We start from the raw sequence: 15,475 nt of genomic DNA on the forward strand, positions 1-15,475 counted from the left end.
ACTCGACCAAAGATATGGACGCATATGGGACTACGTAATACAAGAGATAAGGAATATTGACCGTCTACCCCCAGCCACAGACAATCGCTCACTAGATGACCTGTCTATCAAGGTACAATCCCTGGTAGGGATGCTGGGGGCGCAAAAGGAAAAGGGTATGCACGAACTGTATGCGAACTCTAATGTCGAGAGGATTTTAGAGAAGCTCCCGCCCGCCCGACAAGAGCGCTTCAGGCGGCAAAGAGACCACCGTGATCCTAACGGTCCCGAGCCATCCCTCCTAGACCTAGCCGACTTCCTGGCGAGAGAAGTCAACAGCCTACGGTTGGATACGTTCGTGCGGAGCACACCAAGCTCCAGAGAGGGACCTAGGAGAGCAAACGATGGCCGCAGATTGGTGACCGTCATGCACCAATCAGAATCAGTACCGAGCAACAAGAACCACAGTACCCCCTCGATGAAAGAGAAGTGGAAGATGGTGTGCCCGTACTGCGAAAAGGAACACTGGCTGTCACACTGTGACACGTTCAAGAAGATGACCACCGACGAGGTGAGTCAATGGATAAAGTCCAACCGACGCTGTTACCGATGTGCGCGCAGTCACATGGCAGCCGATTGCCGCTTAAAGAAGAGGTGTAGTCGGTGTGACAGAGCCCACTTAGACGTCCTACAGTAACAGAAGAAAGCCTGCACCCTCAAGCAGCACAAAGGCAAGTGTTATGTACATTGACCCCGCCAGCAGCGGGGGCGCCCGGGTGCTCTTAAAGGTGGTCCGTGTAACATTGAGTTACCAAGACAAGGTCATGGACACCTACGCCGTCCTTGACGACGGGTCAGAGAAGACCCTTCTCCTCGCGTCCGCTGCGGCCCAGCTGGGGCTGCGGGGGAGCGAAGACCAGATGACGATTCGGACAATAAGAAGAGACCTAAAGACGATAAAGGGCGAGAATGTCTCCTTCACTATCGCAGCAAGCGGGCAGCCAGAGAGACGGTATAGGATCACTAACGCTTTCACCAGCCAAGACATAGGCCTGTCGCAGTACACCTACCCCATCGCCAAGCTGATGGACAAATATGTGCACCTGCGTCAACTACCTATACCGCTCATAGACGGTGCCACACGACCGGAGGGACCCTACCAGTATCTCCCGCTATATTACCAGAGTACCATAGATATAATTCCTAAGATTCAGGTTGTATTATTATCTCCTGCGTAATATGAGAATGGACATACGTTATTGATTTGCCTACGCACATTCCTTTGCCTTATAAGCGCATCTAAAGTAAAGTATATTATGTACTATCATTACTGCTAATAAATACTTAAATCCAGTTTTGTGTGGAACCGAGTCATTGTGGGAAGTGTTCATCATTAGATACCTGTGTACTGTATGGCCAGTAGGAATGTACATAAGACGGTAGTGGTTTAATGATACCATACTTATCAATACAGTCAGGGAATTGTACCCCTCAGTTACAGGTACCCTATCCCCCCCCTCACAGTAAGCTGTGGTGTTCCACAAGGAAGCATACTAGGTCCGCTACTGTTCCTAATTTATGCAAATGACATGTCGTCAGCTTGTGACTGCAACTTGTTCCTGTTTGCGGACGACTCAGCCCTGCTGGTCTCTGACAAGAACAAGTTACAGGTTGAAAAAGCCCTCAGCTCAGAACTAGGCAAAATCTGCATATGGCTCGCTGATAACAAACTATCATTACACATGGTCAAAACAGAGTCCATTCTCTTCGGTTCAAATAACAAACTCAGCAAGACCGACGGCTTCTCAGTTACAGTGGGTAACAATATTGTCACAAGGAAAGAAGATATTACCTACCTGGGTTCCATCCTAGAGGCAAATCTTTCCTGTGACAAAATGGCATCCAATGTAATAAAAAAAAGTCAACCAACGAACTCGATTCTTGTACCGGATCTCCTCACTGGTAAACAAGAATACCCTGAAGACTCTGGCAGGAGCACTCATTCAAGGGTACTACGACTATGCTTGCACCTCATGGTACCAAAGCACCTCAAAGGCGCTAAAAACAAAATTACAAACATCTCAAAACAAACTGGTCAGACTACTGCTTGACCTTACTCCTAGAACCCACCTCACCCCTGCCCACTTTGACAACCTAGGATGGCTTAGAGTAGACAACAGAGTACAGCAACTTGCAATGGGCCTGGTCTACAAGATACACTACACGACCAAGGTACCCATGTACATGTCAAAATACTTCCCAAAGGTCAGTGAATACCACGATCACAACACCAGAGGGAGCTCCACAAATCATGTTAAACCCAGATTCGGCTCAAACAAGGGACTAAACACGTTTCGCAATTATGCCACATCAATGTGGAACGCCCTACCCAAAGGAATGTGAACCACTACCCACTTTCAAAAACACTCTCAAAAAACACCTACGGGAGACTGCAATTCTAAACTGGCCCCTGTAAATGTCCTAACACAACCCCCTCCAATGTACAGTAAAAATTACCAAGTATGGTCTTGTCAATATTCCAATGTACAGTTTTGCTTGTACAGTGTCGCCCACCCACCCCTCCTACCCAACCAACCTCCCCCCCCCCCACCCACCCAACCACCTCCAATGTACAGTACCCCCCCCCCCCCCCCCCCCTACCCAACCTCCTCCAATGTACAGTTTCTACGTCAAATGTATATACTTTTTCTCTGGACTCTTTTCGTATCACAAACAGTACTGTATTTGCAAATCTGGTATGTCATAAATGTATAGATGTAGCAGTACTGTCTATCTGTATGTCATATATGTTACGATGAATTGAAAATGGGGGACCCTGATGTAAACAAGACGAAAGTCTTTCTCTGGTCTGCATCCCCTTAACAATTGTATGTATTGAGCCGTACTGTACTGTACCCATTCTGCAATCTGTTAATAAAGTTTTCAATCAATCAATCAATCAACCAACGGCACACGTTGTGGAGTAACGTTACACACATATATTGTGATCAAAGTGAAGTCATGTGCAGGATTGATATCATATAGCCCTTACCTTCACTAGGATGTACCCCAAAAAGAATATTCCAATTATCTGATCGCGAGTCCCAGATTGTCGATCGTGTCGCCAACATAATCCGCCACACATCATGTACCGGGAGCAATTCACGCTTCTCAATCCGACCGTTATAACCGCCCCCCTTGCCCGACCAATAGAAATCCGACCGGAGACTTTTGATCGACGCACAGGCCAAGATATAATGTTTCAAAGGGTGCTCGATACTGCCACCTGGGTGGATGCGGCCGGTATTGCACTTTGGCATTCTCAGGATGATTCCCCATGTTAACCCCGATGTCCGTGTGCCTGTAATTAATGGAAATATCGAATAAAATAAATAACGATGAAAACCCGACTATACTCGGGTCTGGTGCTGAACGGTCGGTGAGATAACCCGACTATCATCGGGTCCGGCGCTGATTGAGTTAAGCCAGGATGTGACATTCACCATGACATTGGACAATTTGGTTGCAACCTCTTCTATGGTTTTACCATAAAGATCACTGTATCATCACCATACATCAATACATCACATTGACCACACACAGAAGGCAAATCGTTGATGTACATAATGAACAGGATTGGACCCAAGACAGAGCCTGCGGGACACCAGTTGACAGACAGATGGCAGTAGATTTATGATTTTCAATTTTGACAAGTTGGGAATGGAATGATAGGTATGATTTGAAGAGGTTGGGGAACTCTATGGAGATATATTTAGCATTGAATACATAAAGTATTACAAGAGAAAAATCCCCACCAAGACAAACCCCCTGATGTCATGACAGAAGGAAAACACAAACAGGCTGCGTGCCACTCACACCGTCATGCACGGCAATGGGAATGCCACACCCGCCGGCCTCACCATCTCCCCCGGTCCCCACGCCCCTGCCCCTAAACTCCATGGAGGAATGACAGGTCATGCGCCCCAGGACCTGCAGCCACGGCAAGGCAACGACTCCAAACACTCAAGCAGACAGACACAACAGCAGTCAAATGAGAATACATGCAGCACCACGGACAGTCCGAGACGACACTGGGACCCTCAGGACACCCCGAAACCACTACCATGTCCATCCGCCCGAACATCCAGAATCCCCCCCCCCCCCCGAAACAGCCCACAGAAACTAATATTTTAATATTTTTGTAGGTAATATAACTAGTTATTGTAATATTATTGTAGGTAATATTACTATTTATTGTAATATTATTCTAAGTAATATCTAAGCTTTAAGTTTGGTCGCTGCATGAGGCCTGTTGTTTACATGAAGTTTCATCCAATAAACCTGACTCAGCGTGAATGAAGGAATTATCCTGCTGAGTCATTGACATTTTACCTTTAATGAATCTCTGATGTTTGACCTGTGTGACCTCTAGGTGGTGGGAGACAAAGTTCTGGAAGAAGAGATCAGCTTCCCGGTGAGTTCACTTTGAGTTTACTTGTGTTCAGATTCAGATTCAGTCAATCTCAACAGACAGAGCATCTCATTCTGTAAACAATTCAATGACCTTCAATCACCATCTGTTCACTTTCTTAATTTTTTTTATTGTGTTTCTATCTCTCTCTCTCTCTCTCTCTCTCTAGTTGATGTTTGGGAGGTTTGGTCAGGTGGTTGAGAAAAAGAGGTCAATTTCACTGCAGGACATCAGCGTGGTGAGGAAGATTCTTGCATTCCTTGTGTGTGTGTGTGTGTTTGTGTGTCGGTCTGCGCATGTGTGTGTGTGTGTGTGTGTGCGTGTGTGCGTGTGTGCGTGTGTGCGTGTGTGCGTGTGTGCGTGTGTGTGTGTGTGTGTGTGTGTGTGTGTGTGTGTGTGTGTGTGTGTGTGTGTGTGTGTGTGTGCGTGTGTGTGCGTGTGTGTGTGTGAGGAAGTGTGTGTGTGTGTGTGTGTGTGTGTGTGTGTGTGTGTGTGTGTGTGTGTGTGTGTGTGTGTGTGTGTGTGTGTGTGTGTGTGTGTGTGTGTGAGGAAGTGTGTGTGTGTCTGTGTTTTGAGACAGTTAATCCTCCTCCAGCTTTAGCAGATCCAGTCCAGATTCCTCACAGCTTCGTTCCACAGCTTGATGACCGTAGTAGAGAGACCTACTGTAACCTGAGACCTAGTGGTCAGAGAGAGACCTACTGTAACCTGAGACCTAGTGGTCAGAGAGAGACCTACTGTAACCTGAGACCTAGTGGTCAGAGAGAGACCTACTGTAACCTGAGACCTAGTGGTCAGAGATAGACCTACTGTAACCTGAGACCTAGTGGTCAGAGAGAGACCTACTGTAACCTGAGACCTAGTGGTCAGAGATAGACTCAGAGGGAGATGGTGTAATGCCTTTTTTATATTTTGCATTCCAAAACTTGATTTTCGAGCGACAATCACGCAGCATGTTCACAATGAGGAAATAACATGACTTCTACTGGTGTATCATTTGTAATATAAATTAATTTATCAATACATTCATTGATCAATAACCTACATATTTACCATGCTATTTATGTTAGTTATTAATTAATTAAGTTAGTTCATAATTTATATGTGCTGCTTAACACATCCCACGCCGGAAACGGCTTACGACGTGTTTCAAGTTCATGCGAATTCTGCCAATCCACGGCGTACGACGTTATTGAGATCATATTTCATTTTTTCGCCATGTTATTCATAATTCCCTCACGGAGCCTGGTATGATGCAGTGGAAGCATGGACAACTCTGCAACGCTTCAATACTGCCACCTGGTGGATGATCGGCGAGTTGCCAAACCGGAAGTGGATCTCTTGTGATCCCGGTGCATCTGACAAATGTGTCCGGCACTCGCATTATTGTTGCGGGACTGTATACACACGTCTGTGTGTAGCGATCGCTGCCATAACGCAATAATCGATACGATTTGGCCGTGTATTATGATTATACAAACCGGAAATGGATTTAGGAGATCGCGTCAAATAAGTGGGATCTTTTTCCTCCAGTCTCATCGTTGAACGGTAAGAGGACGCTGACGTTACTTTCAGCGTGTTTGTTTATTATTATCCATGCAAACTGCTCTGATCAATATATCACCCATACTACATAAAGCATTTACTGATGATCACGCAATTATAAACGACCCCCCCCCGTTCATCGTGCATGATCAGTCATAACGCTTAGGATCATGTACAGTTGAAATTTTTAATATAGCGTGTATCGCCAACAAACGGCATTTGATAATCTATATATGCGTTTATGCCTATATCTCACGTTCTAGGAATTACTGTAGAAAACGATAAAAACATATTTATATTCTAGACGGTATTTTCGTATGAATATATGAATGAAAAAGTAAAACGTTCCTACATCCTGAACGATAGATAATCGATGTTGAATGGGCCATAGTAATGTCAATTTAGCAATACAATTTAAAAAGTTATAGCCCTGCAAAGAAGGTGAACATCTCCATAGGCTTACAGTGCTGGCAGAGAGTGGTATAATATGCTCAAATTGCGTGGCAGGGAATGTGTTAATATAGGCTACATAAACAAATCTGTCTATTTATTGATACTCCCATCAATCGACAATCATGACGTTGCATTACTACTGATTTGTATTTAGTATTTTTTTATTTTTTTTATGTTTAAGTGGTAACGTTAGCAAGTTATAATCTAATATTCACATAAACATCAGATGGATCTAACATACGTTTCCCCTCTCATGGTCTATCTATCTGTCTAAAGATTTTTTTCTAGCGTTTATCACTTTTTTCTACTGGGCAGTCCAGTAGAGAGAGAGAGAGGAGGAATGGGAGACAGAGTGGGGGGAAGACATTCGGCAAATAACGACGGGTTCGGGAATCGAACCCTGGGTCAGTCGTGCTATGGCTGAGCGTGCTATGTGGTTCGCCACTGGGGCGCCCAACTATCTATCTGTCTGTCTGTCTATCTTGCCATAAATCAAATGCCCACAAACTGGCATTAAAAATCATATCTCTCATCTCCTCCTGCCTGTACCCCGTGGTCAGAAATAAACGATATTATCTTGGTATATCTCTCTGTTTCTCTCTCTCTCTCTTTCTCTCTCTAGGAGGAGCGAAGACAGTTGTCTAGTATGTTAGGTTGTGAGATCTCTTCCATGCTGTGTGTTCCTGTGTCCAGCAGAGCAACTGACCAAGTGGTGGCGCTAGCCTGCGCTTTCAACAAGCAGGGAGGACAGAGGTAGGTGTGTGTGTGTGTGTGTGTGTGTGTGTGTGTGTGTGTGTGTGTGTGTGTGTGTGTGTGTGTGTGTGTGTGTGTGTGTGTGTGTGTGTGTGTGTGTGTGTGTGTGTGTGTGTGTGTGTGTGTGTGTGTGTGTGTGTGTGTGTGTGTGTGTGTGTGTGTGTGTTAGCATCTAGGAGCTGCCCAGTACAACCACAGACTGACACTGTTGATCACCAGGAGTACTAGCAGCTTGGGGTTAAGTGCCCTGCTCAAGAGTGTTTTAGGGAAGGGGAGTGTGGTGTGTTACTGAGTTGGTGTTAATTACAGATTACAGGTTGATATCATCCCTTCCCATTCAAAAACAGTTCACCCCAACTCTTGCTGAATAACACTGTGTATGCCTTTGGCTCTCTCTCTCTCTCTCTCTCTCTCTCTCTCTCTCTCTCTCTCTCTCTCTGAAGACAGATAAGTGGGGATCATAGCCCATAATACCTCCAGCCAGTGGGGCTGATGGTAGAGCTAGTTTGTTATCGCCATGTTAACGGTGGGAGGATTAGGACTCTTACTTGTGAGGAGCTGAGGATGATGATGATGATGAGTCTGTATTCAGACACACAGGGGCGAATTCACAAAGAATGGATTGCGCGGTGCTAATTGCACCCTTAACTGCACGAGTTTAGCGTGCGGTATCAGCTCCTTCTTTGCGAGCCATTCACTAAGGACATTGCTAAGGACATGCGGATGAGATACTAGCGCAAACGCGCCCATATGTGTGCAGTTTGCTCCTGATTTGCTCCAGCGCAGTTTGCTTGCAGAGAAGTTTGCACCTGACAGCGCTGTTGGCAGAGAGGGAATTAACCTCTTATTATTCTTGTTATTGCTGTTATTGCTTCAATTGTTTTTTTTTTTTTTTTTTTTTTTTTTTTATTATTGCAAAACAAAAATTATTAAAAGTCAGTACTCAACACACAATGCATAATGAAACTAACAGTCAAGGTAGCTAAAATGACATGCAAGTACAGAAACAGAAAACAAAAAAAAGTCTATAATAATATTTTACCGTATACAGTGTATATCCAACGAAATTACCAATTATACAAATGCCTTATACAGGATATACCCCGGCCCTAATACCTATTTTCTAAAACCCCCCCCTCCCGGACCCCTCCTTGGATAGTACCTCCATTATCCCTCACTCCTAACCAGACACTACCATTATAAGCTAGCTTTTATTCTCTCCACCACTTCTAACCACATTGACATTTTGGATTCGTGGAGACCCAGAATTCTTGCTGTAGATATTTCTTGATAAATCACATCGAGATATGTAAGAGACCAAACCTTCCGGCAATTTTTTTCCGGTTGAAACCAGCGTGATGCGATCAGTTTTTTAGCTACTGTGATACCCGATAAAACCAATCTCTTTAGCTGTGGATTTACTGCAAACTCAAAAACATCATTCAATAGTAATACAGAGGGGTGTACTGGTATATTCCAAGATACGAGTTTTGATAATTGATGGGTCACATCTTTCCAGAATGCCTTAACTGGTGGGCAGTCCCAATACATGTGCATAAATGTCCCTTCGTCTCCATTTGTACATTGGGAGCATTTTGAGTCTTGTTTAAGGCTCATTCTGTTCAGTCTTATAGGAGTCAAGTATGTCCTGTGAATATAGTTAAGATTGATTTGTTGATGGTCCGGGTTCCTTGATGTAAGACGGACATTTGCCCATGCTTCTTGCCAATCAAAGTCACTTTCCAGGTCTGGTATATCCCTCCTCCAGACAGAGTCTAGTTGGAGGGTTTCATACGAGGACGTTAGTAATTGATAATAAAAACCTGATACAAAACCTCTCGATGTTTCTCTTTCATAGAAGAATTTGTGGTATCTGTGGTGTTCAACTGGTATGTCTAATGGAACACCGTGAGACCTCAAACATAGGCGTAACTGTATGTAAAAAAGCCATGTGGACTCGGTGAGGTTAAACTTTGTGCATATTTCTCCATAACTACAAAAACCCTGGTTATTAAAAATATCCCCTAATCTGAGTGTATGCCTTGCTCTTCCCATATAGGGAATCTTATAGGACGTTTTTCCATTAAGAGTGCATTGTTATTGTTATTGCTTCCATTGTTATGAATGAGAGAACCCACACAGCAGGAGATTTTCGAGCGGCAATCACGCAGCATGTTCACAATGAGGAAATAACATGACTTCTAGTGTATCATTTGTAATATAAATTAATTTATCAATACATTCATTGATCAATAACCTACATATTATTACCATGCTATTTATGTTAGTTATTAATTAACTAAGTTAGTTCATAATTTATATGTGCTGCTTAATATAGGCTACATAAACAAATCTGTCTATTATTGATACTCCCATCAATCGACAATCATGACGTTGCACTACTGCTGATTTTTATTTTGTATTTTTTAATTTTTTGTATTTAAGTTTAAGTGGTAACGTTAGCAAGTTATAATCTCCAGACATGAGAGATTCGAGACCATTTTCAAATGTCCAATCTAACGAATTTTGTTAATGTAAAACATTTAAATGTTAATATTTTTGTCATGTTAAAATGTTAAATGTGATTATAATAGATGACTGTAATGTAATAATGTCGCTGTAATAATGTATAGCAACATGCACGGGCAGAATATTAATTTGGGATAAATAAATAATAATGGGTTTCTTTATTTATTTTCTCAATTCTCCGCTTGAAATAATGAATCAAAATGTACAATCTAATGAATTTTGTTTGCTCATAATAGCCTACTGCTGAATAACATGGACAAATAAATTATAAATAATTTTGTGCAGACCATGCATGGTGCAGAATCACCGCAAATCCGCCCCTCAATTAATATCGCCGCAGGAGGGCGTAATCCCACGGGACAATGCATTGGGAACTTGTGTCCCATGAGAACATCTACCCCTGTGAATATTATTGCGTGGATCGGAATACGGGCGCGCGCCGGCCGTTATGAATTGGGAGTGTTTTTGGACGAGGCTCATTTGCATAGAAAGGGGAACATGTTCCACCCATATTACCTCATTTAAATACGTGCTAATGGCACCGGACGCAATGCTGATGGAACGCAGTTACCACCTCATTTCACCCGGTGCGCCTCCTCTGTGAATAGCAAACTGTGTTTCAGAGCCGGCTTAACGTCAGAAAAAATCCTTTGTGAATTCACCTCACAGAGCTGTAGATCTAAAGGAGGAACTCTATTCAGACACACAGAGCTGTAGATCTAAAGGAGGAACTCTATTCAGACACACAGAGCTGTAGATCTAAAGGAGGAACTCTATTCAGACACACAGAGCTGTAGATCTAAAGGAGGAACTCTATTCTCTATGAAAAGGTCATGAGGTGATTTAGTGTCAATGGGTCTCATTCTCGAACGAATTTACGACCAGAAATGTCGTCTTAGCCAGATTTCGGCCCATTTAAGACATAGTAGGGCTGGGAGCGGGAGTCCCCAAATTTTCCTGAGATCAGATTTGATGGTGGCTGAGAGCAGATTTAAGAGTGCTGAGGAGCAGTCTTATGATTGATTGAGTAATTGAAAATGTATTAACTTGACAGACTGTGTTCTCATAGTGATTCCTTCATGTCAACGCTACAGGCCTCCTTGGAATTAATTACTTAATCATAATTAAAATAAATATGACAATATTTGTACGATAAGAAATTACGCATTTGATGTCGGAAAAATAAATAATATGGATTCATCTGATCACAGAGCAGCTGCTTAACCATATCTGAACCAGCTATTTTGGACAAATGTATAATTACTTTAATTACTCAGATATTCAAACACAATTATGCAATTATTGTGAAATGATTGAAAATAATAATTATTTAATGCCTTCTGTGGAATTTGTATTTCTTATTTGTTACACATCTGTTTTAATGATTAATTATACATTTGAAAGAATGCAGGTCAACATGCAATGTATCCCATTGATTGGTATACAATGGGACAGACCTTTGTTTGATTTATTGATTGATTGATTGAAAACTTTATTAACAGATTGCAGAATGGGTACAGTACAGTACAGCTCAATTACATACAATTGTTAAGGGGCTGTAGACCAGAGAAAGACTTTCGTCTTGTTTACATCAGGGTCCCCCATTTTCAATTCATCATAACATATATGACACACACGACACATATAGACAGTACTGCTACATCTATACATTTATGACATACCAGATTTGCAAATACAGTAGGCCTACTGTTTGTGATACAAAAAGAGTCCAGAAAAGAGAGTACATTTGACGTAGAAACTGTTGGAGGAGGTTGGGTAGGAGGGGTGGGTGGGGGATAGACACTGTACAAGCAAAACTGTACATTGGAATATTGACAAAACCATACTTGGTCATTTACTGTACATTGGAGGGGGTTGATAAACCTGCATTCCTTCGAATATATCATTAATCAATTAAACGTATATTGAAATACACTATATAGCCTAGCTGCCTATACACCAACACTGAAATGACAGTGGATAAATAATTTAATAAATAAGAACTAAAGCTAATCGGTGGAAATAGACTGCATTAATATTCCATAACAAGTCTTGTGTGCGCCTACGAATGAACAGTATAGGCTTAATTATGGAATAATAAGCCATACTGCGTTCATTCATTACACCCGCTGTAGGCTATATATATTATATTTCATTAAGTCATTCATATACAGTACTGCGCGCGCGCGTGTGTGTGTGTGCGCGCGCGCTGCGGCAGGTGTACCACAAGCTGTATATGATGCCAATACATTCATCTAATCTAGTTTTTATTCGTGTATACCAAACCCAGCCGCATTTCTCGGAGACGCTCTCTGATTGGCACTGACTGACGCTCTCTGATTGGCCACTGACGCGTTTGCCCAATCCGTGACGAGCTGTGTCTTTGCCCATTTCCACGTCAAACAGCCTGCAAACTACCTGCCGTTCTATCGCCATCCTCTAAGACAAACTCTAACCTTAACCAACTTCGAAAGAGTGCCTAAGCTTAACCGTCGAAAGAACTTGCCGTCACGCTCTAAGACAAACTCTAACCTTAAAGGCCAACCTTCATGTTGTATTTTTTTTCAATAAACAATGTGGACTAGGCCAACGGTGACTTTCATGAAGAAGGGAAAAAAAAGTATTGAAATTGACCCAGTTTTAGCGTTTTTATCAAACATTTTGTCTGCCCAACACAATCACCACGCACGTGGATATTTTAATCAATGGTTCATAACATGCGCGTGTAATCGAAATTATGTCGTCACAACAGGTGCAGGGCACCAGGGGGCTCACCAGGGGGCTCTGAGAGTCACACACAGCTAGTGGCAGGCACTGCAGGCAGAGAGCCTTGCTACTACTAGCCGAATGAAAATGTATCTGTTTTACCTAACAACACTATTGCTCCGTGATCATAGCCATCCATCTCTAAAGCTAACCACTATTTGTAAAAGCCACAACCACGTTACCATATTTGTAATAATGTAAATCATTGTGTCGTTGTACATATTGTGTATACACCGTTAGAAGCTAACATAGCTTAGCTTGGTAGCTATTGTACTAACAACATATACCGACGTCCGGCTCGCTGGCCGGCATGAACACCCGACACAAAATGGTTCTCTCCTCTCTGTACACCCCCGTCCCCACGGGTATCCTGCCGGGGAGCCCATGGACGCGACAACGGCGGCAGCCGTAGGGTGCTCGAGCCCGCCGTAACGCTAGTGGTACACGATAGCTATGAGCTAACTAACGCTACAGGCTCAAACACCCTACGGCCGCCGCTGTTGTCGCGTCCACAAGCTCCCCGGCAGGACACCCGCGAGAACGGGGGCACACAAAGAGGAGAGAACCACCCCAAATCGAGCACTCATGCCGGCCGACAAGCCGGACGCCGCGGCAGGTTGTTAGCACAATAGTAGTCCACTGTGATGCACCGAGTGGGCCACCATTGATCAACATGCAGCGACGTGTAGCTTGCATGATGCGTGTGCAGTGCTTTGCCACACAGGTCTGAGAAGAGGACCTGCACATGATTTTACGCGTTCCCCAAACTCCTCTACATGCCCCGATCTCAAATGGTTCACGACAGTAGACATAATGCTAACGTTAGCCAGCGCCATATATCGAGTAGTACTATGACCCGGACGGGCATAAGGCATACGTTTCCTGAAGTGACGTCACGGCCGTGCTAGCGTCTGATAAGCTTTTAGATTTGCTCGTGCATGTTATTCATGCGTGGACCTTTTTAACCATTTCTGAGTGAAATTTCCGGCGTCAAATGGGAAGAAAAAAAAAATTAAATTAGATACCAATGATGTAAACTACCCATAATTGATCAGTAGGGTTTAACCTGGAAGTTGGGCTTTAACCAACTTCGAAGAGTGCCTAAACTTAACCAGTGTAGAAACAGGCGTCGGCCAATCAGAGAGCGTCTCCAAGAAATGCGGCTGGGTTTGGTATTCACGCAGTTTTGATGGCTCGCAAGACTCGCAAAGCACTTCCGCCGGGTCCTACTAATCACCCCAAAGTACCAGAAAATACCAGAAAATACCCCAAAATACCCTAAAATACCCCAAAGTATACCCCAAAATACCAAAAAATACCAGAAAATACCCCAAAATACCCTAAAATACCCCAAAGTATACCCCAAAGTACCAGAAAATACCAGAAAATACCCCAAAATACCCCAAAATACCCTAAAATACCCCAAAGTATACCCAAAAATACCAGAAAATACCAGAAAATACCAGAAAATACCCCAAAGTATACCCCAAAGTACCAGAAAATACCAGAAAATACCCCAAAATACCCTAAAATACCCCAAAGTATACCCCAAAATACCCCAAAGTATACCCCAAAATACCAGAAAATACCCCAAAATACCCCAAAGTACCAGAAAATACCAGAAAATACCCCAAAATACCCTAAAAATACCCCAAAGTATACCCCAAAATACCAGAAAATACCAGAAAATACCCCAAAATACCCTAAAATACCCCAAAGTATACCCTAAAGTACCAGAAAATACCAGTAAATACCCCAAAATACCCCAAAATACCCTAAAATACCCCCAAAGTATACCCCAAAGTACCAGAAAATACCCCAAAATACCCCAAAATACCCCAAAGTACCCCAAAGTATACCCCAAAATACCAGAAAATACCCCAAAGTATTATAGTGTAATAGTGTGTAATAGTGTAATAGTGTAATAGTGTGTAATAGTGTAATAGTGTGCTAGTGTAATAGTGTAATAGTGTAATAGTGTGTAATAGTGTAATAGTGTGTAATAGTGTAATAGTGTAATAGTGTGCTAGTGTGTAATAGTGTAATAGTGTGTAATAGTGTAATAGTGTAATAGTGTGTAATAGTGTAATAGTGTGTAATAGTGTAATAGTGTGCTAGTGTGTAATAGTGTAATAGTGTAATAGTGTGTAATAGTGTAATAGTGTGTAATAGTGTGTAATAGTGTAATAGTGTGCTAGTGTAATAGTGTAATAGTGTAATAGTGTGTAATAGTGTAATAGTGTGTAATAGTGTAATAGTGTAATCGTGTGTAATAGTGTAATAGTGTGCTAGTGTAATAGTGTAATAGTGTGTAATTTTGTGTAATAGTGTGTAATAGTGTAATAGTGTGTAATAGTGTAATAGTGTGTAATAGTGTAATAGTGTGTAATAGTTTAATAGTGTGTAATAGTGTCTATTACACTATTACACACTATTACACTATTACACACTATTACACTATTACACATTATTACACAAAATTACACATTTTTACACTATTACACTAGCACACTATTACACTATTACACACTATTACACTATTATATTATTACACACTATTACACTATTACACTATTACACACTTATACACTATTACACTATTACACACTATTACACTAGCACACTATTACACTATTACACACTATTACACACTATTACACTATTACACACTAGCACACTATTACACTATTACACTAGCACACTATTACACACTATTACACTATTACACTATTACACACTATTACACACTATTACACTATTACACACTAGCACACTAGCACACTATTACACTATTACACTAGCACAATATTACACACTATTACACACTATTACACACTATTACACCATTAGCACACTATTACACTATTACACTATTACACACTAGCACACTATTACACTATTACACACTATTACACTATTACACACTATTACACCATAACACTAGCACACTATTACACTATTACACACTATTACACTATT

General features: G+C 42.1%; 1 protein-coding gene across 1 annotated transcript in view; it reads left to right on the top strand.

Moving 5' to 3' along the window:
* pde2a (phosphodiesterase 2A) overlaps nucleotides 1–15,475 on the top strand; it is a gene marked incomplete at its 5' end in the record, with an annotated part of 420,725 nt that overhangs the window by 248,005 nt on the left and 157,245 nt on the right. The window contains 3 exons of the mRNA XM_084308457.1: nucleotides 4,412–4,453; nucleotides 4,620–4,688; nucleotides 7,071–7,201. Coding sequence (XP_084164583.1) covers nucleotides 4,412–4,453; nucleotides 4,620–4,688; nucleotides 7,071–7,201 — 242 coding nt within the window. The remainder of the gene's footprint in view (nucleotides 1–4,411; nucleotides 4,454–4,619; nucleotides 4,689–7,070; nucleotides 7,202–15,475) is intronic.

The sequence above is a fragment of the Notolepis coatsorum genome (assembly GCF_963971535.1).
Source record: "Notolepis coatsorum genome assembly, chromosome: 1".
Lineage (NCBI taxonomy): Eukaryota > Metazoa > Chordata > Actinopteri > Aulopiformes > Paralepididae > Notolepis > Notolepis coatsorum.